Source organism: Mixophyes fleayi, chromosome 1 (genome assembly GCF_038048845.1).
Source record: "Mixophyes fleayi isolate aMixFle1 chromosome 1, aMixFle1.hap1, whole genome shotgun sequence".
In the NCBI taxonomy this organism is placed as follows: Eukaryota; Metazoa; Chordata; class Amphibia; order Anura; family Limnodynastidae; genus Mixophyes; species Mixophyes fleayi.
Window position 1 is genome coordinate 183,625,638 of NC_134402.1, and position 24,025 is coordinate 183,649,662.

Sequence of the window (24,025 nt, forward strand, 5' to 3'; positions counted from 1 at the left end):
CTATCTCCCCCTTTCCACTCTCGGACCACCATCTCCTCTCATTCTCTCTCTCCTCTACTCCTGCACCCCTCCCCCCACCAAAATCTACCCGGTCCAGGCGCGATCTCGACACCCTTGATCCTGCTATTCTATCCTCTTCTCTCGAAACTCTCCTCTCTCCCCTTTCCACCCTGTCCTGCCCTAATCAGGCGGCCTCCCTCTATAACCAAACCCTCTCCTCCGCCCTTGATGCGGTTGCCCCTGCCCAGCCCATCCACCTTCGCTGCTCCAATCCGCAACCCTGGCACTCCAAACGTACCCGTTTCCGCCAAAAATGCTCTCGTACTGCCGAACGCCACTGGAGAAAATCTCGCTCCCTGGCTGATTTCCTCCACTTCAAGTTTATCCTCTCCTCCTACAGCTCTGCCCTCTCGCTCGCTAAGCAATCCTTCTTTAAATCCCTCATCTCCTCCCAGTCCTCCAACCCCCGCTGCCTCTTCGCTACCTTTAACACTCTCCTGTCTCCCCCACCTCCCCCCCTCCCTTCCTCCTTATCTGCCACTGACTTCACCTCCTTTTTCTCCTCTAAAATCGCGGCCATCAGACTTGAAATCTCCTCCTCCACCCACTCTTCCGCCACCCCCCCTCTCTCCCTTCTCCCCCCAGCCACCAACTCCTTCTCTCCTTCCGCCCCACCTCGGGTGAGGAAGTCCACTCTCTCATTTCTTCTTCCCCCCTTCTACCTACCCCCAGGACCCCATCCCTTCTCACCTTCTTCGCTCCCTTTCCACCTCCACCTGCTCCCACCTCGCTCACCTCTTTAATCTGTCCCTCTCCACCGGCATCTTCCCCTCCGCCTTTAAACATGCTCTCATCTCACCCATTCTCAAGAAACCCAATCTTGACCCCACCTCACTCTCTAATTACCGCCCCATTTCCCTTCTCCCATTTGCCTCCAAAATACTCGAGAGACTTGTCTGCAACCGTCTCTCCACCTACCTCTCTGAACACTCCCTCCTTGACCCTCTCCAATCAGGCTTCCGCCCCCTCCATTCCACTGAAACTGCCCTGGCTCAAGTTACGAACGATCTCCTCTCGGCTACAGCCATGGGCCACTACTCCTTCCTGATTCTCCTCGACCTCTCAGCGGCCTTTGACACCGTTGACCACCCCCTCCTGCTTCACATCCTTCAGTCCATTGGCCTCTCCGGTACCGTCCTCTCCTGGTTCACCTCTTACCTTGCCGACCGTTCCTTCTCTGTTTCCACCTCTGATTCTCTCTCCCCTTCTTCCTCCCTTCCAGTCGGGGTTCCTCAGGGATCTGTCCTTGGACCCTTACTATTCTCACTATACACCTCTTCTCTGGGTGCACTCATCAGCTCCTTCGGCCTCAAGTACCACCTTTATGCTGATGACACTCAACTCTACCTTTCCTCTCCTGATCTCTCTCCCTCCCTTCTTTCCAGGGTATCCGCATGCCTCTCTGCCATCTCCTCCTGGATGTCCTCTAGATTTCTTAAACTCAATCTTGCTAAAACTGAACTCATTGTCTTTCCTCCCTCTCATACCTCCTTCCCCTCTGACCTCTCCATCACTGTTGACAACTCATCTATCTCCCCTGTTCCCCAACTCCGCTGCCTAGGTGTCATCCTCGACTCCTCTCTCTCCTTTGCCCCTCACATTCACTCTCTTGCCAAATCCTGCCGTTTCCAGCTTCGCAACATTGCCCGCATTCGGCCCTTCCTCTCCCAGGATGCCACCAAATCTCTCGTCCACTCTCTGATTATCTCCCGCTTGGACTACTGCAACCTTCTCCTTATCGGCCTCCCCCTCTCTCATCTCGCTCCCCTTAGATCTGTACTTAACGCCGCTGCTAGGCTTATTTTCCTCTCTCGCCATTCCACCTCTGTATCCCCACTCTACCAAGCCCTTCACTGGCTCCCCTTCCCCTACAGAATCCTTTTCAAGCTCCTCACTCTGACTTACAAGGCCCTCGCCAACTCCACTGGTCCCTACATCTCTAACCTTATCTCTATTCACACTCCCTCCCGCTCACTGCTCCCCTCCATTGGAACAAGCTCCCCCGCTCCATCAGAACTTCCCCTAATCTGTCCTCTTTCAAACGAACATTAAAAACCCACCTTTTCCTTAAAGCCTTCCAGTCTCATGCCTAAACTCCCACCGGTCGGCTACCTCTCTTTCTCATCCCTTCTTCCCTTCTCCCCCTTCCTCCCGTCTCTCCGTCTCATCCATGTGTCTGTCTGTCTTCCCCTCCCTTTAGATTGTTCGCTCCTTTGAGCAGGGCTCTCCTACCTTCTGTTTCCATCACTTTTAACCGCTCTCCAGCTACTCAGCTCACCTCCTCTCAGTCCCTCTGCCCTCTGTCTCCTCTCGCTTCTCTCCGCTCCCCTCAGTGACTCTCAACCTGTCATCCGTGCCCACCCTCTTGGGCCATAGTTACCTGCCTGTACTCACTTTTCCCCTCCCTCCCTCTCTTTCATGCTGTGCCTGAGCCCCCAGAGTTATAGTGCTTACTGTTACTTGTACTGTGCTGTTTCACCTTGTACTGTGCCATTGTTTGTCCTTGTACGGCGCTACGGATACCTTGTGGCGCCCTATAAATAAAAATTAATAATAAAAAATATATATATATATATATAACAGATTATGTGTTAGTGGAGATGGAATACAGGTGACATATCCTGCAGTAAACAAGATTATGAATGGAATAAACATGATCTATGCTATTAGACCATGTTATTTGAATAATTTCCAGGCACTGAGAACAATATATTATTATAAGGTGGAATAAAAGGGGAGCGATCTCAGTACACTACAATTCTTAGATCCTCTTTTGATCATACCATGACAAAATCGTTTTCCCAGAGATAACACTAGAACAACTTTTAAAAACCTTGTCCTACTCCTGTTCTACGCTGACCGCGAGTTTATAGAGAGAAATGTTTCTGAACATGTGGGAAGTCTCTGAATAAAACATTTTTGGAGTTTTAGGCTGCTAACCATTTATTTAATTGTGCTCCACTTTCTCTTGAATGGACGGTAATGGGTATAGTGGATCCTTCCTTAAAACTAACTAAAGGTAGTAGTAAACTACTATTGTTTTGGCAGAAGCTTGGAAATGTATCTTTACAATCACAGGTACAAGAACAACCACCTGATTAAAATCTCTTTAAAAACAAACTTCTTTCATTTTCGGATGGAACGGTTGGAGGTATCACATCATAAAGAAAAACAAAAAGATTTGCAGTGCTAAAAATCTAATTAATGTAAATAAATTGTTAAAAAAACAAATGAAATGATCATGGATAATATAATATAAAGATAATTTATTATCAATATATAAAAGTAATAATGCAAATCTACCAACAAAATGGAATTATTAAGCATCTAACAATGAATGGAGCTGACCCCACATAACAAATCACAGTGCACTGTGATTAAACAAGTATGCTGAGAAATACAAGTGTGCACACCTATTTTAGCGCTACCGATTGATAAAAAATATATGTATACCAGCTGTATTAACGTAGTTCAAAAAGGCATTCAAAAAAAATGTTCGTCACAGCTCCACAATAATGAATCGTACTGATTGGTGTCATGAAAATAAATAAAATAAATCTTTTGTACTGTGAACCTTAATTCAAAGAGCGCTTAACACAGCTCATAGTGTATTCTTCATATAAAGCATGTAATAATGCTATGATAATATGTTTCCAAAGAGTAATAATCCAATGTGTATCTTAAATTGATCTCTCATAAATAGATGTTGATAGAGAGTAGGTAACTCGGTATAAACAGACAAGATTCCCTCAATCCGTTTCTCAAAAAAATCTCTGGGAAAGTTTTGTTCACCAAGATTCTTAATAACGTATGGTATTACTCTTTATATAGCGATAACATGAAAAATGTATATATACTGTTACCGTCTCTCACAGTCTGTAACGAGGTGCAGATGTACATCAACTTTCCCCATTTAGGTGTTCTCAGCTAACTGGGTAGAAATAACTCCATAAACTCCTTAGCCGTGTCTGCTGTCAGGAGCTGTGATGAAACCGACTGAGTGTATTATCACTCTCCGATGTGTCTGAGCCCCATCAGTAAGCAGACCGGACTGGGTGTCGTGCAGAGGGAGGAATTACTATTACAGCTCTGTGTGAAGACAGACCCGATGTGGTCTCTTTGATGTAATCCGGAAATGCACTCCCGCTCCAGGGGATAGATGTAGATGTATGCACCATATGAAAGAGGATTCTCACTGGATCCAAGTGTGGCAATCACCGTGTATTACCCGCTCCTGAGTCTATAAGCGGAAGGAATGGCACCAGCATGCATATTCCATAGTGAAGGATGCAGATGAACAACCAAAAATAAAAATATGAATATAAAAAACAAGGGAAACTAAATAGTGTCCCTAATACACCTAACGCGTTTCATTACAATTGTAACTTTATCAGAGGGAATAATTGTCCATCACATACTGGCAAACTTTTTGAAATATGGGAAACTTTTATTAATAGTCTGGTACGAGACAAGACTTCTACTGGAGGATCCCCCCAATCTTGATAGAAAAATAGGATAATGATTTCTATAAAAGGCAAAAAAATGTTTACTTTAATGTTAGATATATGCTTCTTATACAAACTATATTGCTAAGCTTATAATTCATTGCCTATACATTGTATACGGTTATGGTGTACAAAAGATCTGGCCAAACTGCTCAACCTATAAAAATTCTAGCACGTATGTAAAACTTATTTTAGGCACTTAATTTTCATAAACTTAAATGATGAAACAAAAGAAGGATTCCTTAAAAAGATTCAGTTCAAAAATACTTTTCAATATGTATATATATATATAAAATCCAACAGTGCTCCACCTTTAACTGCTGCCTGACTAGTTTAAATTCGGAATATACATCAAACCCCAAAGACATAAACATAAAAATTGATAATCATGTGAATCCTTTCCAACGCTGCTATATATCTTTACAGATAGTATAAGAAAAAAAAAAAGTATACTTATATTGCCTGTGATGACGTTCTATAACTTGATGATTCTGTATAACACTTTTCTCATATTCCACATGGAAAACAAAGAAAAATCACAATATTGTAATATTGTTAAACATATAATCATATATTGTAGTCTCACATATGTTCTGTATGTTTATAAAGTTTTATAATTTCCTCTTGGTTCATCGCCCCCTCATGTAGAATTAAGTGTAGAAATGGCACATCAATCTATAGATCCTTTTCTCACTCTCCAAACACATTCCAATACTTCAGAGGGAACTCCATCATTTCATAAAATAAACAAAAAATAAAGTGCATATTATTATAACTAAAACAAAATGAGATCCCATAGGAAAAAAGTCATATACCGTACCGAATAACAATGGATATCTTGGAAGTTGGTTGAAAAAGACAATCTATGTCAAAACATGTTGGAGCATGTAAGCTGATTGCAATTTTATTTTTGCTACACAGAGACTATTCATCTTGCTGAGCAAGGATTCTTTCTGGATTGTGCAATTTTGATATCTTGGGTTTCTTGTGGAAAATGCCAACTGCCAAGATATCCATTGTTATATAGTTCATCGCCCCCTCATGTAGGGCTACTAAGTAGCCCTACATGAGGGGGCGATGAACTAAGAAGAAATTATAAAACGTTATAAACATACAGAACATATGTGGGACATATGATTATATGTTTAACAATATTACACTATTGTGAGCAAATTTTTGGGGAGATTATCAACTAGTACTCCATTGATCTCTAATAGGCAGGAGATTACGGGCTGAAATTCTCACACAGGGCCTGAATCATTAAGGCGAGCAAAGCATATAAAAGGAGTAACTCTGCACCTCGGCAAAACCGTGTTGGAGGGGGAGGTAGATTTAAAATTTGGCAAGAGATTTGTAGTTTGGATAGGGCATGTCCTAGACCAACTTTAAATTTCAATGCAAAAATAAAGCTATCAAGCATTTGTGGGCAACATTTTTTCATGTTGCCCACAAATGCTTGATAGCTTTATTTTTGCATTAAAATCTAAAGTTGGTCTAGGACAATACAGCCAGTATTTAACATATGTGCAAAATAATAAACTAATTTGCACCCCTTGCATTGTAACATGGTTTGTCCTGGAGAACATTTACTCCTTTTTTTATGCTTTGCTCTCCTTAATGACTCAGGCCCACAGAGTTTAGTGCCCAATAACTTGTCAGCCTCATCACCATTTTCATAATAGGTCTAATTCAGCCATTTCAACCTATCGGCTACTTGGTGTGATAAAGTTCACCTCTAACTGAAATTATTTTCTACAGGACAGACGGGTCTGTGTTAGATTTATGTTGTAGTTCTAGCTTGGGCAACTCTCTCCTTTTTGGATTTGGAGGCTATTGAGATGAGGTCTCCTTTGATGGGTGCCTTATGGGTATCCCAGTCAAAGGAGAGATGTCAGGGGTGTTAGTTACCAAATATTCAGAGAGAAGGGATTTGAGATGAGTGAAGTGTTGCGGTCGTAAAGTAGGGACTCATTAATTCTTCAGGTATTTTAATTATCCAGGTATTTTACGGGGCTCGAAATGCTATAGAGCAGAGATCCTGGCTCATTTTCAATCCGTCCATAATTGCTACTATGTGCTGGCTATGTGCGGAGAGACCTAGGCAGAGACATCTGGAGACAATTCTGGCTGATCACACCATTGAAGCGCACCTTTATTTTTGTTTTTTTAGATTCATATATGTGACTATATATATGTGACACACTATATATATATATATATATATATATTAGAGAGAGAGAAATATAAATATATCCCTCTCTCTCTCTCTATGGGCCTCGAAGCCTGCTCTCTATGGGCTTCGAATTCTGGATATTACCTCCAGAGAGGTGCTGAGTCTAACGGAAAGAAAGTTTTTCACCAGGGATCCCCTGCAAGGGAATACGGGCTTAGCAGCTCTTTAACAGTAGGTCGCGGTCCTTTAGGGGGCGATGAGCGAGACTAGGTGGAGAATCAGGAATGGTTGCAGTAAGGATATGTCAGAGTGCTGGAGGCGGGTCCAACAGGTAAGTGGAAGTTCAGGCTTGTAGGAGAGAGCAACAGTCTTCAGGATGCTGATGCATCGGGGTCCTGATGAGCTGGAAACCCGGGAGCAGGTTCAGAGGAGATGCGCAACAATCTGCAGAGTAGCGGCAGTGTCTTGACTGCAGAGATGATACAGGTATACACAGGAGAGCAATTGACTGCAGGATGATTAAGCGCTGTGGTCCGGATAAGATGGAACAGGACCAGTCGAGAAGTGCAATGGTCCACAGTGTAATTGCTGAATCTTTACTAAAACTAGGTGGAAGCAATAAACAGGAACCAGAGGAGGAGATGTCCTAACAGGTAAGGAGACCTGAAGATCTGGCAACTATAGTAAGGAGACAGGTGCTTCAAATAGACAGTTACTTAGCCAATCAAGTGAATGAAGGGAGTTTTGAAAAGATCAGGTGTGTGCATGCTTAGTTCAGAGCGGCAAGATGGCGCCCACCAGCGGAGGAACGCTGAGCTGTCGGGGATGATCAGAATGAGAGGTTAGCTGGTGCAATGTGTGACCTGGACGTTATCACTTGTTTTTTTTGGGCATGGCTCGCCCTTCCTTTGACGTACACTTCTGTAACTTATATCCTGCTCTAATGTTACGCTGCTGCTCCATGACATGGCCTGTATACCAAAATCCTCTTTGGTTCCAGTACAAAAGATGTGTTTCCTTTGCCACAGTATGTCAAAAGGTGTTCCTCTCGGAAGACAAGATTCATTCTATTCTGCACAAAACCAGGGGTTAAATTTATCAAGCTGCGGGTTTTAAAAAGTGGAGATGTTGCCTATAGCAACCAATCAGATTCTAGTTATTTATTTAGTACATTCTACAAAATGACAGCTAGAATGTGATTGGTTGCTATAGGTAACATCTCTACTTTTTCAAACCCACAGCTTGATACATTTACCCCAGGTCTCTTCTGAACAGACGAGAAGTGTCACTCCTACATTGAATGAAACTGGGGTCCACGGCATCTGGGTTCGTGGCTGTGTCCTTTGCACAGTTTCATTCTAGACCATTTCAGATAGAACTCGGAAATTGTCCAAGTCCATTTTTCTCTTTACAAGCAGATCATAACTCTGTCACCAGTGTAGTCTACTTGAACCATCAGGGGGAAATGCGAAGTGCCATGTAAATGTGAGAAATGGCAAACATCATGTCTTGGGCAGAGTGTCTTGTTTCCATAATTTTGGCCATATTCATCCCAGGGGTGGAGAACTGAGAGGCAGGTTTTCTCAACCGCAGCCGGATCAAGCCTGATGAATGGATAATTCACAAGGAGGTTTTTGCCCTTTTGGTTCTGCGTTGGACCGGCTGGAGATCAACCTCATGGCGTCTTGTCTGAACTTCCGAGTCCTCCTCTGCTGCTTGAAGTCCAGGAATGCGAAGGCTGGATACACGGATGCCATGACTATTCTGTAACGATTTCGTCTGGTCTATCTGTCCATCCCCCACCCCCTCATTTTCCATGATCCAGCTGGTGCTCCAAAAATTCAAAGAGTTCCCGCCTTTCTGGTTGCTCCGAATTGACCACGCAGAATGTGGTACACGTACATTGTTGAGATGGTGGTCGGTCCAAAGTTCAGGTTGCCTCTTCATCCAGATGTTCTGGATCCTCTCCTCTGCCACTGGCTTTGACGGTGTGGCTGATGAGACCCTAATTTTTTGAGCCCAGGGTTGCTCGCATGCGGTGATTTCAGGCAAGAAATCCTGCTTCCACTCTTGTTATGGCTGTGGAGGGCTTACATACTCTGATGTGAAAATCTAGGTTCTCACACTTCTCATTTTATTTTTTCTTGTCTGCTTCCTTTTTGCAGGAGGCATTGGATAAGGGGTTACATCTTTCTTCTTTCAAACTGCAGGTTTCAGTGATTTTTCAAATTTCTTTCAGCGAAAACTGGCAGCTTTGAGGGACATTCAGACTTTCCTGAGGAGTGTTCTCCGTGTTCAGGCCCCCTTTGTACATCCGCTTGAACCGTGGGATGTTAACCTGGTGCTCACGGTTCTCACTAAGGCTCCTTTTGAGGCTTTGGACCAGGTTGATCTCCGATATGTGACTTGGAAGACAGGATTTCTTCTTGCCATTTCATTTGCTCTGCAGGTATCCTAGTTGGGGGCGCTATGTCGTCCTTCCTTATTCTCTATTTCACTCGGAGAGGGCTGTGCTATGCACAAAATCATCATTTGTGCCGAAGGTGGTCTCCCGGTTTCATATCAAACAGTAAATTGTTATACTCGCGTTCTGTCCGGCGTCCAGTTCTGATGACAGTTGGCTTTTTTAGATGTGGTTCAGGGCTATGTGAATCGGATGGTTTCTGGGTGAAAGACTGTGTTACGGCTAACGGTTACTATCATGAGCTTGTAGAACAGATGTATAGGTCTTCACCTATAGCAGCCACCTTTCCCATAGAGTTCGTTATGGTCACAGGTACTCAGATGCCCCCAGGTCTTACACTGAGCTTAGTACAAGCTTATGAACGTACGGAACCACGGAATAGCGGGAGATGGCAAACAAAGCATGGTCAGAAAACAGGCTGAGGTCTAAGGTCCGAAGCAGGTACCATGGTCAGGGCAGGCAGCAATTGAAGGAAGTCCAGGAAAGAAGCAGAGGTCAAGGCAACGAGGCAAGCAGTCAAAGTCCAGGAAACAAGCCGAGGGTCATACACAGAGAAGAAATCCAAAGTTTCAGCAACACAGCAGGAGCAGGCAAGCAAACAGGAAACTGGACGCTATAACCAGCAGGGAGGCTAATCCGAGAAAGACACAACATCAGTCCTAATCAGCCCATAAGGCTGTAGACAATCCCTAGCTGGTGTGCACGCGCACAGCTGTCAGTTTAACCGGGTCGCGGCGGTGGAGGAGAGAAGCGTCCCAGCTGTTGCCCTGGTGACAGCCGGGACGTGTGGGCAGGCGCGAAAGGCACATGAGAGCGAGCCGCTGTAAGGCTCCGGTCCCGCAAATAGTACCTGTCTCATTACCTGCATTCCATTCATCTGGAAACTGCCATGTCCCAGCAGACACTCTTCAGTTCATTCATTCAGCTATATTCAGATCTGTGCAGGTGCAAGCCTATTGCATTTCAGGACCTCCTCCCTCTTTTTCATTGGCTAAACACTTCTGGAGCACTATTTAAACCTCCTGGATTCACCTGTCTAATGCCTGTTCTTCGAGCGCACTTCCTGCTGCCTGTGGTTTTGGTTCCTGTTCTCCTTGTGGTTTGCCTGTGTTCCAGTCTGCTCTCAGTTCGTGGCCTGTGCTGAACCATCGCTGCTCCAGTACTTCTGCTCCAGTATTTCTCTTACCATCTCCAGTGTACTTATCGTGACAGCTCCGGTTCTCTCATCGCTACCACTGAGCCGCTATTACACCTGTGACTCCTCAGCTGCTATCACGAGTTACCTCCGCTACTTCAGCCTGCTCTCAGTCTCTGGCCGTGTTGAACCATCGCTGCTCCAGTACCTCTCTTACCATCTCCAGTGTACTTCATTGTGACAGCTCCGGTTCTCTCATTGCTACCACTCAGAGCCGCTACTACACCTGTGACTCATCAGCTGTTACCACGAGTTACCTCCGCCACTCCAGTTTTGCCCTCAGCATGTGGCCATGTTGAACTATCGCTGTTCAAGTACTTCCATTACCATCTCCAGAGTACTTTATTGTGACAGCCTCTGTTCTCTCACTGCTGCCTCCCAGAGCCGCAACTACATCTATGATTCATCAGCCATTGTCCTGAATTACCTCCTCTTCTTCAGTGTGCTCAGCCTACGCCTAGTGTTGAACTTCCGCTGTTCCAGTATCTCTACTACCTGCTCCTGCACCACTGCACCATTGTGACAGCTCCTGTTCTCTCGTTGTTATATCGCAGAGCTCCTATTCTCCTAGTGACTCATTGGCTACTGACCATCAGCCTATATTATTGTTGTTCCTGTATCTGTACCACTTATCTGTGAATTCCATCATCTCCATCTACTTCACCTGGCTTCCCCACATCGTTCTGCTGTATACTCACAGGACCACGACCTGCAGGTGTGATGCAGCTAAGACCATACCTCCTTGCGGGGGTTCTTGGTGAAAACCACCTGCCTGTTAGACTCCGCGCCCGTGGGTGGGCCTAGCCTATTAAGCAGGGCCTACAGATTAATTTCCAGTAAGCTAACTGTGACAGCCGCGGTGGTCAGTAGTAAAGTCGCGGCTCGTGATAGACTGCTCGCTGGATTTCTTAAACTATTCGATTGGCCAATATTCAGGTGGCTAGACCTGTGCAGATAGGTTTAAAAGCTCATTCCACCAGGACTGTTGGTGCCCCGTTGGGAAGCACATCACGGGGCTTCGGTTGAGCAGTTGTGTAGGACTGCGATGTGGTTATCTGTCCACACTTTCTCATAGTTCTACAAGTTGCAAGGCTTTGCATCTTAGATTGCTAGTTTTGGCCACAAGGTATTGCATGCCACTGTTCCAGAGCAATCCCTCCCTTAGTGGCAGGTTTGGTATGTCCCCAATGTTTTGCAGTGTCCCCCAATGGCAAGAAAGAGAAAAGAGGATTTTTTACTCTTCGTAAAATCCATTTCTCTGACTCCATTGGGGGACACTGCGCACCCTTCCCTTGCTCTGACTGTTGATGTCTGTTTGAAGTTGCATTTATTCTTGTTACGCCTAGTCGGCCCTCTCTTCTGAGTTTGATTATACAAAAACTGAGTTGGATCCCCGATTGGAAGTGCATAGTAGGGGAGGAGTCTATGTTCAAAGAGGTTAATTTAAAGTGCTGTACTCTTAGTCCGCCTACTGTACCCCAATGATTCACAGTGTCACCCAATGGAGTCAGAGAAATGGATCTTATGGTGAGTAAAAAATCATCTTATTGTTATAATTTTTATATTAATTATCATATTTTGCCATACGAATTACCCATCATAACTTATTTTTGAGCAGGTGCACAATTCTTTTGCTTGTAGAAGTAATAAATAGCAGACCTCTCCTCTCTCCTTGGGAAATCAAACCCAGTCTCCCCTGTAATTTCTTTGGTTAGATATGTGCTGTTGTACTCTACCACGTGTGCACCTGAGCTCAGAATCGGACAAATATAGCAATCATTGATAACTCCATAAATTCTTATTTCAAAGCAGATAACATGGAGGATCAAACAATGTCTCACTTTGGAGTGAAAAATGCGGAAAATAAACCTCTGCGTAACTTTACCATCCCTAAGCTAAAAAGAGATACTGAAAAAGGTTAGTATGCAGGTAACATTGAAGTCATTTTAAACTGTATATAGAGAAATGTGTACTAACATTGTTGCTTTCAGTGCACATCTCATAAGATAAATTAAATTGTCTTAAATTGATTATTTCTGTGGGTACAAACATTTTTTTTTCTTCATAAGTGAATGCTGTGGATATTTGTAAGCAAAATAAAAAACATTTAATTATTTCCACCTTGACCACAGTTAACTAGAAGCTTTATACTATAGAGTTCCAACATTAACCTCCACATTGTATCTATCTACATCTGTTTTCCTTCAGTGAATTGACTGAGACTACCTGGACAGGTATAAAAGGTTTGATTTGGAACATATGTAGATATCTCTGTGTAATCGGAATTCCTTTGTTGAGACAACCTAATTTATATTTCAAACATTTTGAGATAGGCGCATTTATGAATTTAGGCTATAAATATCCCAACAATTAGCATACTACCATAAGGGTTGTATTCAAAAGTGGTTATAGGTTAATTTATATTGTAAATTAACCAATAAAGAGCTTTTGGGGTATATTTACTAAACTGCGGGTTTGAAAAAGTGGAGATGTTGCCTATAGCAACCAATCAGATTCTAGCTTTTATTTATTGCATTCTACAAAATGATAGCTAGAATCTGATTGGTTGCTATAGGCAACATTTCCACTTTTTCAAACCTGCAGTTTAGTAAATCTAGCCCTTTGTGTTTAATAATGTTGGTGATTTAAACAATCTAAAATTAATAAATAAAAATGTTTGTCTCTCATCGTGTAGGTCCTTATTTCTTTTTTTTAATATTTTTTTAATTTTTTTTTTCAGACTGTTTTGTTTGTTGTATGCCAAACCGAAGAGAATTCAATGACATCCTGGATACATTCAGTAGGGAAAGACTAAATATGAGCTGCGATCTGATGTTATGGTGGAAGTTTTTAGACATGAAACTTGTTCTAAATAAGGATTTACAGCAAAACTTTTTTGAAAAGAGGTAACTAGTTTTACAAAACGTTTGAAATGTATACAATATTTTGGTAGATACGTTTTGAAAGTCTTCTTAAGTAACCATAAAAGGTTTAGGCTGTTTGGGACCTGACCGATCTTCTAAATGTCTGATGACTTTTTTTTTTTAGAACTAATATTGCTTTCTTTTCTTACAAAAAGACTGAAGGCAAAATAAGAAGACACAAATCTTTGTGTAAATATAGTAGAGATGGGCGGGTCCGGTTTCCCGAGAACCGAACCCACCCGAACTTTGGGTATCCGAGTACTGAGCTGAGTAGCTCGGTACTCTCCCGTCCGTTCCGAACGTCATTGGGACGTCGTCGGATCTCGGGGCTCGGTTCTCGCGATACTTCAAGATTATAAATACACGCCTCCACAGCAATCCATCGCCATTTGACAGAGGGAGAGAGCAGAGTGTAGTCACAGGCTGATTAGAGCAGGGAGAGAGAATCCAATATTCTTCTTGCAATTGCTCTAACAAAAATCGCTAGAGAAGAGAGGAGGATAGAGGTTTATTATTTTTTGTTAATATTTGGCACTCCCCAGTGCTTTTGGGGTGTCCCCCATAATTATGCATAAATATTTCTGGCTGTCAAAAGTCATATCTGTCAGCAGTATCTACCAACTAATTTTTACCACTCCTCAGTGCTTTTGGGGTGTCCCCCATAATTGTGCATAAATATTTCTGGCTGTCAAAAGTCATATCTGTCAGCAGTATCTGCCAACTAATTTTTAGCACTACAAGTGCTTTGCACTCAGAATGGATTCAAAGCAGTCCACATATGATCAGAATGAGCAACCAGGTTCTGTCACCTGTCCTGATGTTAGTGTTCCCAGTACGTCATCTTGCCAAGGCGATGTCAAACAACAGAGTGTTTCCAAATCAGTGCAAAAAACTAAAACCCCAAAAAATTTACTGTATTGAAGCGTAAAAGAACTTTTGCTCAGTAACACTTAAGTGCTGATAAAAAAAATTGCAAACATGCCATTCTACACACGCAGTGGCAAAGAGAGAATGAGGCCTTCACCTTTGGCTATTAGTGGCAGATCCCAAAAAGTCACCCAGCCTACAATTGGTGCACAACTACTGTTACGCGTCAAAGCCGAGCTGCAAGATAACAGTAAGGCATTAGAGGAGAATGGTTGCTCTGATTCACAAATGACAACAATCCCTGTGGAGAGTCCATCCAACAGTGGGATGTCTAATCGTGAGCATTCTGCTGATGTGTGCCGTAATAGCCGGTGATACCCAAATTGAGGATGCCACTTTGGAATTAGAAGAGGATGAGGGGTAGATTTGTGTAGGCGACGAGGGCGCTAATGAGGATCTTGATGAGGATGAGGTTGTTTGTGTAAGTCCTGCACCAGTGGCAGCAGTTCTGGCACGTGACAAGAAACAGGCCATTGTCATGCCTGGGCATAAAACAAAAAAATCCACTTCTTATGTGTGGAATTATTTCTACCCAAATCCAGACAACAATTGTATAGCCATTTGTAGTTTATGTCAAGCCACAGTCAGTCGAGGCAGGGACCTTAACCATCTTGGAACCTCGTCTATGTTACGCCATTTAACGAGAGTTCATGGCAAAGTGTTGGGAAAAGCTGAAAGTTCTTCCCAAAAAAATACAAGCACTCCATCATCAGCTAAGACCCTCCGCTCACCGACATCCCGACGGCTACAAAATACACCCACCACACCATCCTCATCAATATCCTCAGTAGCGCTCGGAGTTAGCCCGGCATCCCACTTAAGGCTGGATGACTCCTGCACTATTATTGATTCCTCTGAAGAAAGCGTTAGTCCCATTGCTGCTGCTGTTGCTGCTGCTGGGGGTGAATCGTCATCCCAGAGGCAGGTCATGAAAATGAGCAGTCCTACATTTCAGCAATTAACTGTTAAACAATCATTTGCGAGGGGAAGCAAATATGACAGCAGTCACCCAGTCGCCAAGCGAATCACAGACGACATGGCTGCAATGTTAGTGTTAGATCTACGTCCAATCTCCACAATAAACGCAGCTGGTTTTTCACAGTTAATTAAGGTTTTGTGTCCGCGTTACAGAATTCCATGGCGACACCATTTCTCCCATAAAGCAATTCCATAACTATACCAAAAAGTGTGTAAAAATGTAGAGATTGCGCTGAAAAATGCCATTCTGCCCACTGTCCACTTAACCACAGATATGTGGACAAGTGGAAGTGGCCAAACCAAAGACTATATGACTGTGACAGTCCACTGGGTTGGTCATTCACCTTCACCAGCAGGAACAGCAGCAGCATGTACACCACTACGTAACATTTGTCACAGGCAGGCCACTCTTTGTATCACCGGCTTCACTAACAGGCATACGGCTGACAATTTGTTGCGCAAACTGAGAGATGTGATTGATGCATGGCTTATACCACTCGGACTCTCCCCTGGGTATGTCATTTCTGATAACGCCAACAATATAGTGCGAGCATTACAGCTGGGTGATTTCCAACATATTCCCTGTTTTGCTCACACCATCAACTTGGTGGTGCAGAGCTTCCTACGAAATAACCGTGAGGTGCAGGAGATGCTTTCGGTGGCCCGTAAAATTTCAGGCCATTTCAGGCATTCAGCCACAGCATGTAGGAGGTTACAGCAGCTCCAAGAGCAGTTTAAGTTGCCCTGTCACCAATTTAAGCAAGAGGTGGTAACTAGGTGGAATTCCACCCTGTACATGCTTCAGAGGATGGAGGAACAGCGCAAAGCCATCCAAGAATATTGCACAAGCCATGACATTGGGAAAGGAAGGGGGATGTATTTCACTCTTGCACAGTGGGGAATCCTTTCAGTCCTGTGCAAGGTGCTGAAACCATTTAAAGCTGTGACGTGTGAGGTGAGTGCAGACTCTGCTAGTTTGAGCCAAGTCAATCCTTTAATTAGACTATTGGAAAAGCAGCTTGAGAAAATGAAGGAGGAGCTGAAAGCAAGCAATTCAGCAAAGTATGTTGGCCTTGTCGATCAAGTACTTAATTCGCTTCATAATGATCCTCGAGTTATTAAGATCTTGAACTTGGATCAGTACGTTTAGGCCACTGTGCTTGATCCAAGGTTTAAAACCTACATTGAGTCTTTACTTGTAAATGAGCGAGATGTGAACTTTTGCAAGGAGCTATTGCTCAGCAAGTTGTCCGCTGAACTGGGCCTCGGCTTGACAACAGGTCCTTCACTTTCTCAAGCTGCTGCTGCTCGTAAAAAATTAAATTTCCAAAAAAGAAGCAGGGAAGACACAGGGGGCAGACCAGAACAATTTAACATCTGGGCTGGTTTGAAGGATTTTTCAAAAAAAAGTGTCACTTTGCCCATAACTCCATCCAATACGAGTATAAACATGCAAAGGATGGTGGAGGATTACTTTCAAGAGGTAGTTGATATGGAAATGTCAGACAGTCCCTTTCCTTACTGGGAAGAAAAGCAGGTCATTTGGAAACCCATGTACAAACTTGCTTTGCAATACCTAGGCTGCCCACCCTCCAGTGTGTACTCTGAACGAGTGTTCAGCACAGCAGGGAACTTAGTCAGTGATCGCCGTAGAAGGTTACTTCCCAAAAATGTGGAGAAAATGATGTTTATAAAAATGAACTACATCTTCCACGAGGAAGGCCTTCACCATCCAAGACATCCAAGCACTGACTGTTGTCTAATGGCTGATTCAAGCGGCGATGAATTGATAGCCTCTGATGAGGACGTACACACTGATGAGGGTGAGGATGAAGCTGAAGATGATGACGATAACATCTTTTTAAAACTTTCTATGTAAGTGTAGGGTGCAATCTACCCCCAAAGAGGAAAGGGACTTGTGGCGTTTCCATATTATGTACCTTCTTGAAAGGCTGCTGTTTGGGCAATTTATCCTTAAGGGTAGGGTGTCATAGACAGAGTGACCTCAAACTGCCTTTGTCCATTTCTCTTAATATTGTACAGTCTATAACGGCTAAAATTTTTGGTAATTTACACAAGTGGAGGGGGGCCTAGAGAGACAGAAACCAAACTGGCTTTCTCCATGTCAATTAATATTGTACAGTCTATAACGGCTGAATTTTTTGGTATTTTATACAAGTGGAGGGGGGCCTAGAGAGACAGAAACCAAACTGGCTTTCTCCATGTCAATTAATATTGTACAGTCTATAACGGCTGAATTTTTTGGTATTTTATACAAGTGGAGGGGGGCCTAGAGAGACAGAAACCAAACTGGCTTTCTCCATGTCAATTAATATTGTACAGTATTTAACGGCTGAATTTTTTGATATTTTATACAAGTGGAGGGGGGCCTAGAGAGACAGAAACCAAACTGGCTTTCTCCATTTAAATTAATATTGTACAGTCTATAACGGCTGAATTTTTTGTTTTTTTCAACAAGTGGAGGGGGGCCTATAGAGACAGAAGCAAACTGCCTTTTTCTATTTCTTTACATATTTAACTATAAGTGTGGGTGTAATATACATCCAAAGACGATGGCTGCATTGCCAATATGCATAGATGGAGAGGAAGACAATCTGTTTTGTGTGTAGAATAAATGAAGGCCTACCAACGAAGAATTAAACTGTTTTTTGGATGATTTATTACCTCTACAATTAGATTACTTATCTCTAAAACAGTTGGAGCACTAAATTGGGTTATTTTAGGCCCAAAAACATTGATTTTCCAACAAAATAGCAAGACAAAATCAAAACCAAAACACGCAATGGTGGTTTTGCAAAACCAAAACACGACGGTAATCCAGATCCAAAACCAAAACACGGGGTCAGTGACCATCTCTAAAATATAGAGTGGCTGATGCAGAGTTGGCTGCAAAATGTGAGTTCATTACTCTTAAGACAAAAAAACCCCAAAACATGTAAAAATAGCGTAATTTCGCCTAGGTGCAGACATCTTAAGATGCGTCTGCGTAAGCAGCATGCACACCTGGTTTTTTGACTATTCATCAGCAGCCGTGAGTATTTGAACCTGCCATATATCAAGGGTAAAAGATATACCTCCTGATAGGCATATATGTATTTCTCCAGGTTTACATGAGTCGCATTTGCGTGAACACACCTTTACTGTACTTGGCCCATGTTATAAGGCCTCTTCCCTGTCGCATCTCCAGACACAGGCAGGCATACGTGCCAGAATTGCACAAATCTGTATAGGCACAGATGCGTGCACACGCTTTTTGGAAATGTGCAGAGTGATTTCACTCAAGATAGTCCACACACATTAGTGTACATCAGCCCCAGTACATTGCTGTTGCATGAATAAAAGTGGCCCATCTAGAGTTCCGATAATACTTGCCAATAGATTTTTAAGGACAAGGTGATAATCACAGTTTTAAAATTTGTTTATTGTTGCTTTTCCAACTACACCTTCTGGAATATTGTTCCACCAGTTAATACTGTAAGTAAAATAATTGCTAAAAGTATGCAATTTGGGCAAAATGTCCCGTCGCAATTGCATAAAATTTTTCCAGACCCTCAAACTTGTGCTGGAGATGGGAAAAGAAGATACCCTGTCCCATATTTGGTGGAAATGCCCAAAGCTGACTCCTATATGGAAAGAGATTGCCAGGCTCTTTGTCCTTCTTGCTCCTTTTATAGTGCATACCGGGCACACTCAAATCCACACAGAGACTTAATATGGCACATTCTTAATGCAGAAAACTGCCAGATTGTCTCTTCCTGGGAAAAAAAACAAATGTGTCCTCAATGCTTGATAGAGTATGGCACGTACATGGGTCGAAGCACATTACTGGTATCATTAACAACTCAACTGCCAAATTTGGTGCTATCTGGACCCCATGAATGGATTGTCATGGGGCCTGACCACCGCTAAACTTTAGTTGACAGCAGGTGGACATAGGACTGGAGACTAAGCGACTAAGCAACAGACTATAGGTTCCCCCTTTACTCTACCTCTCTTTACCAGCACTTCTTAGCTGATTTCAGCCAGACACTGGTCATGCATTCTCTTTTTACCCACAGGGAGAATGGAATAAACATGATAAGAGTCGATGGGTGGAGGGCTGGAGACTTTAAGGTTTTTGTTTCATTCACTATGTATTTGATACTTGCTGACAGTCATCATGCTATACCTCTCCCCAAATCACCAGCTCACTTTTCTTTTCTTCTGTACCCTTCTGCCCCTTTCTTCAATAAAAAAGTATTTTTAAAAACATAGGCAATGTATGTAAAACTGCATTTATCAAAGTTGCTGGTAGTACACTGGAGGAGTAGTGCTGTTAAATTACTGTGAAGTGTGCTCGCTATTGTAGTTCCATTAAGTATTGTGGGCAAAAAGCTTATGGAGTTGTGCTGGTTATTGTAGTTCTAGACTCAGTACTGGAGAAACTGCAGAGAATATGAGAGATTAGAGAATATTGCAGACTGTTTAGTAGTGAAGAGAGGATTAACACCACTGGCAGGTAAGCATGCAGGACATGGTAAATATGATGTTGTGAGACATTGCAGCCATACAAGAAGTTACTGCAGTTCAGCAAAGAGAGACTGCCGTCCTATGGGAGGTGAATAGACTAATGAGAGCACAGTTGAACCAACTGACAGAATTCTGGTCTCTTAAAGTGACAGTGGACCCCTCTAGGTGAGAGACCTTACATAACATCCAGAGATGACTTACCCTTTATGGAAAGTGTTAGGGAAGGGGATAACATCAAGATTGGCTAAAAACTGCTTCGAGTCTGCTCCGGACTGTGGTGGAATTTAACAAGACTGACTGCTGAGGATAACTGAAGTTGTAAATAAAGCAGAAGGGTTGCTGTGAGAAAGCTTCTTGTGTGAGTAGTTATTGGAGTGCTGTCCAGCAATATGTTCTAACCAATTTTATTGCATCTTTTCCTGCAATTTATCCTAGTCTGGAAAATACTATTCTCTTGAACCTTGTTGATACCCTTAATATACTTGTTTGTCTTGTCCTTTCATTCTTTTCTTTATGCTGTACGAATTAATGCAGCAATCCCACATAGACCTTTTTTGTAAATAGCAAGTTAAGTACCTTTTAGGCATGCATATGCGTTATTTCTCTTGGCTGTCCTACCAATGATTTTCTCCTTTTAAAAATCCCTCCTGAGGCCAGGAGTATGACTGATAGTCACACACATACAGGGTCACAGCTCAGGGGGATGATTTCACAGTGCACAGAGCAGACAGAGTTTATGGGCGTTCCAAAGGCTCTGCTTACTACATCATGTGACTGGTAGTCACATGACACTATACAGAATTGAAGGAAAAAAACAAGAGAAAACTATAAATCGGTGGTAGTCACCATTCTGAGTGACATTACACTCACTACAGCAGCATAAATATATCGAAGACTGAGTCCGATATGAAAAAAATATAGACTTACCGTAAAATGGACAAAGAACATTTCTGAGACAGCTCCTATTGTGACAACAGAAAATTAATTTTATAGTTGCTTAAAGCTTGCTAAGTTTTCTGTGATTGGTTTTCTGCTTAACAGCCTGCACCATTTTTGAGGCCATTCTTTTCAGATACTTTCATTTGCCTCTCTGAAAATGGGATCTCCAGGAATTGAGCTAAGGCTGGTCACACTCTGATACTGCCGGAAGATCATGAGTGCCCAGTACCAGGATCACTGTCCAAATTTACCATTTTGTGCTTTTCCAATCGCATTTGCCAGCATGACCGATAATGATCTGATTGAATGCAATCAGGATATTATTGAGCATCACACTTGTTTTGAGGCCACACACTGCAATACCAGGCCAATTGTCTGATAAAGCTTACATGGGCATTATTTATCTATGCAAAGATGCAGAACATAGCAAGTGACAGAACAGAGTTGGTGAAAGTAGAACATGCTTTACTTTCCCCTGTGCTTGCTCTGCCACCCGCTTTGGAAAGATGGTCGTTTGCACTGTATCATCATTTCTCCATAAAGAGCAAGTATCTCTATGGAGAGATACGGTCTCTCCTCAGTTCACCTGCCAAAATGAGGAGATATGGAGTTACCGAACACCAATGTGCACATAGTTGTTGTCTACACTGTTTACTTTTTAACACTGTTCTACTGTTTAAAATTATTGGGTCAGCATTTTATATGTTTTATATTTCATTTTATATATCATTTATTTTTCTGATGGAAACAGCAAGTCATATAAGAAAATAAAAGTCCTGTAAGTATTATTAGCAGATCTGAAATGAATTTTCACTAGATGAAGAATCATCAGCATACAATTAATTTTAGTAAATTATTTTTAATATGAAGTTAGTCATAAAAATATATTCAAGTTATGTGATATGGTATAGTGTTTACCAATGATAATATTGCTCTCTTTGTAACACGTTAATACAGTTGTCATTGTTATAGCAATGTCACTTCTCTAGTCTATATTTTTGGTATTTTCTCATTAGGTAGATATAATAACTCTGCACCGTTTTTTTTTCTTTTATTGCTTTTCAGAACAGAGATGAAAGAACTTGGAAGACATGGACGAGAGCTAGAGGAAAAGTTCTGCTTCCTGGTGGTACCAAACCAAGTTGCAAAAGATATTTCTAGCTGTGGATTATCTGCTGAAAATATGGCAACAAGCGTGTTGGGCAATCCAGAAATGGGAGTTTATTTGTTCCGACATATTGATGTTGCACTGAATTTTGCTCATCAGATAAATAGGGTTTCCAACGTAGTGGTCGTTTTTAAAGTAAATATCGCATACTTTTTTTTTTAATTGCTTTGCAAAGAAACTTAATTGTTAAATGTATGATATGTTGAAAAAGATTATAGCTATATGGCTAGATGTTTCTGCATTAACAATTGAGCACAATTGCTCTCAGTTTGAAACTAGTTTTATAGAGCAGTGTATCCCAACCGGTCCTCACACCGTTCCCTAACATTCCAGGTTTTAAGGATGACATTGCTGGAATACAGGTGATTTAATTAAAGCCTCAATAATTTAACTATTTGTGCACAAACATGGTTATCCTTAAAACCTGAAATGTGAGGGTGGCTTCAAGACTGGATTTTAGAGCCACTGTTACACTGAGTGTGAATGCAGTTGAAAAAACAGATAATGCATAAATCTATTTAAAACTGAGTAAGATTCTGGCTGATTTGCCTTGAAAAACTATTTCACGGCTGACTGCCACTGGGTTCAACTTTCTGCTATGGCTGAGAGCCACAAGCTGTCCTCTTCAGTAGTTTGCACTGGCAGTGGTCCCAGATCCCTGCTTCTTTTACTACTCTGTTAGCTCCATTTAATTCTACTATTCTAATTACAGAATAGTGTGCTTATTAAAATTTATACAGGCAAAAGAGACAATTGTTAAAACTCGGCTTATCCTGATCCTACAACAAAACTACCCTGTGACATGTAGACTGTTGGGACATAACACTGCCATAATAAATATTGGTGCACTTTCATTCTGAAAGAGGCTCATTAGGCATCTATATCATGTTAAACCCAGGAAAGCAAATACCTTCAAAAAGGGAGTAAACTAGGAGTTGCAATACTTGGGCTTACTAACAGTCCAAGCATTGTGAAGGGTAAATTGATAAATGCTATGAAAGAAAAAACATTTAGGGGCATATTCAATTAGCTTTCGGATTCGCGGTTACCGCGAAAAGTGCGCGTTCTTGCGGGTATTACGGTACTGCATTAATGCGGATTTTCGTTCGCAAACGAAAATCCACGTTATTGCGGTAACGTGTATTACATTTCGCGGTTGTTCCGGCGCGTTACCGCGAATCCGAAAGCTAATTGAATATGCCCCTTAATGTGTGAACAAGAAATGTGATTTCACCAAATCACTTAAACTGGAGCAATATACAGCTCTTATAAGGATTATTGGTTATTTCTACCCATTCACTTTTGAGCAATCGTAAAAGTCAGACAAGCATTTGCACTTTGGTGCAGATTTGTCCACTGAACTCTTGCTTGGCTTTTCCTTTTTGACAGATAGATGGGCACTTATATTTTGGAAGCTCTTTCATTTTTGTGTTCTAGTTAAAATACAAAACAATATGATTTTTATACGAAAGTAAAATCCGTTTCTCTTAGTCCATTGGAGGACACCGGGGACTTCCTAAAGCCGCATCACGGGAAGGAACCCTCAGAAGAAACGGCGTGAAACAGCTTTCTTCTGAAAATTGGATCCTTGGATGCAAACACATTAGACTTGTAAAACTAAGTGAATGTGTGCATCGAAGACTACTTGGCTGCCTGACACAGCTGATCACTTGAGGCACCATGGCATACCACCAGGAAGCACTCACAGACCATGTAGAGTATGCCCAAAGATTATCTGTAAGAAGCCCCACTATAAACTTGACGGATTACAGCCGTTAGCCACCGCGCAACAGTCACCTTGGAAGCTGGCCAGCCTCTCTGTGCATCATACAGAATCAAAAGATCCTCAGTCTTGCGCACATCCTGAGTCCTACACACATAAAAGCGCAAGCCTGATAGGGTGTGGGCCCCATGGTATTTATTAGAAAGCTGTAGCTGCCTATCCAATACGGCTCCTCCTCCTGCAGATGGAATTTAGCTCTTGGGCTGCCTCCGGACCCCCCCAGGCTGGATATGGTGCGCCGCTGGTGAGTAACGCTTGTCTGTTAGTTTTCTCACTGGTAGTCTATATAAGAATGTGTCTTAGCTTCTTCTAGCGATGTTCCGAGTTTATATGTTTGCTTATTTATTTTATAAGATATATTGTTATCAAAATTTGTGTC

General features: G+C 42.4%; 1 protein-coding gene across 1 annotated transcript in view; it reads left to right on the forward strand.

The window, feature by feature from the left end:
- Window positions 1-12,212: 12,212 nt before the first annotated feature.
- Window positions 12,213-24,025, forward strand: part of LOC142145880 (uncharacterized) — a 110,711-nt gene continuing 98,898 nt past the window's right edge. Inside the window, exons 1-3 of the mRNA XM_075204606.1 lie at window positions 12,213-12,314; window positions 13,138-13,303; window positions 21,761-21,998. Coding sequence (XP_075060707.1) covers window positions 12,215-12,314; window positions 13,138-13,303; window positions 21,761-21,998 — 504 coding nt within the window. The 5' untranslated portion in view covers window positions 12,213-12,214. The remainder of the gene's footprint in view (window positions 12,315-13,137; window positions 13,304-21,760; window positions 21,999-24,025) is intronic.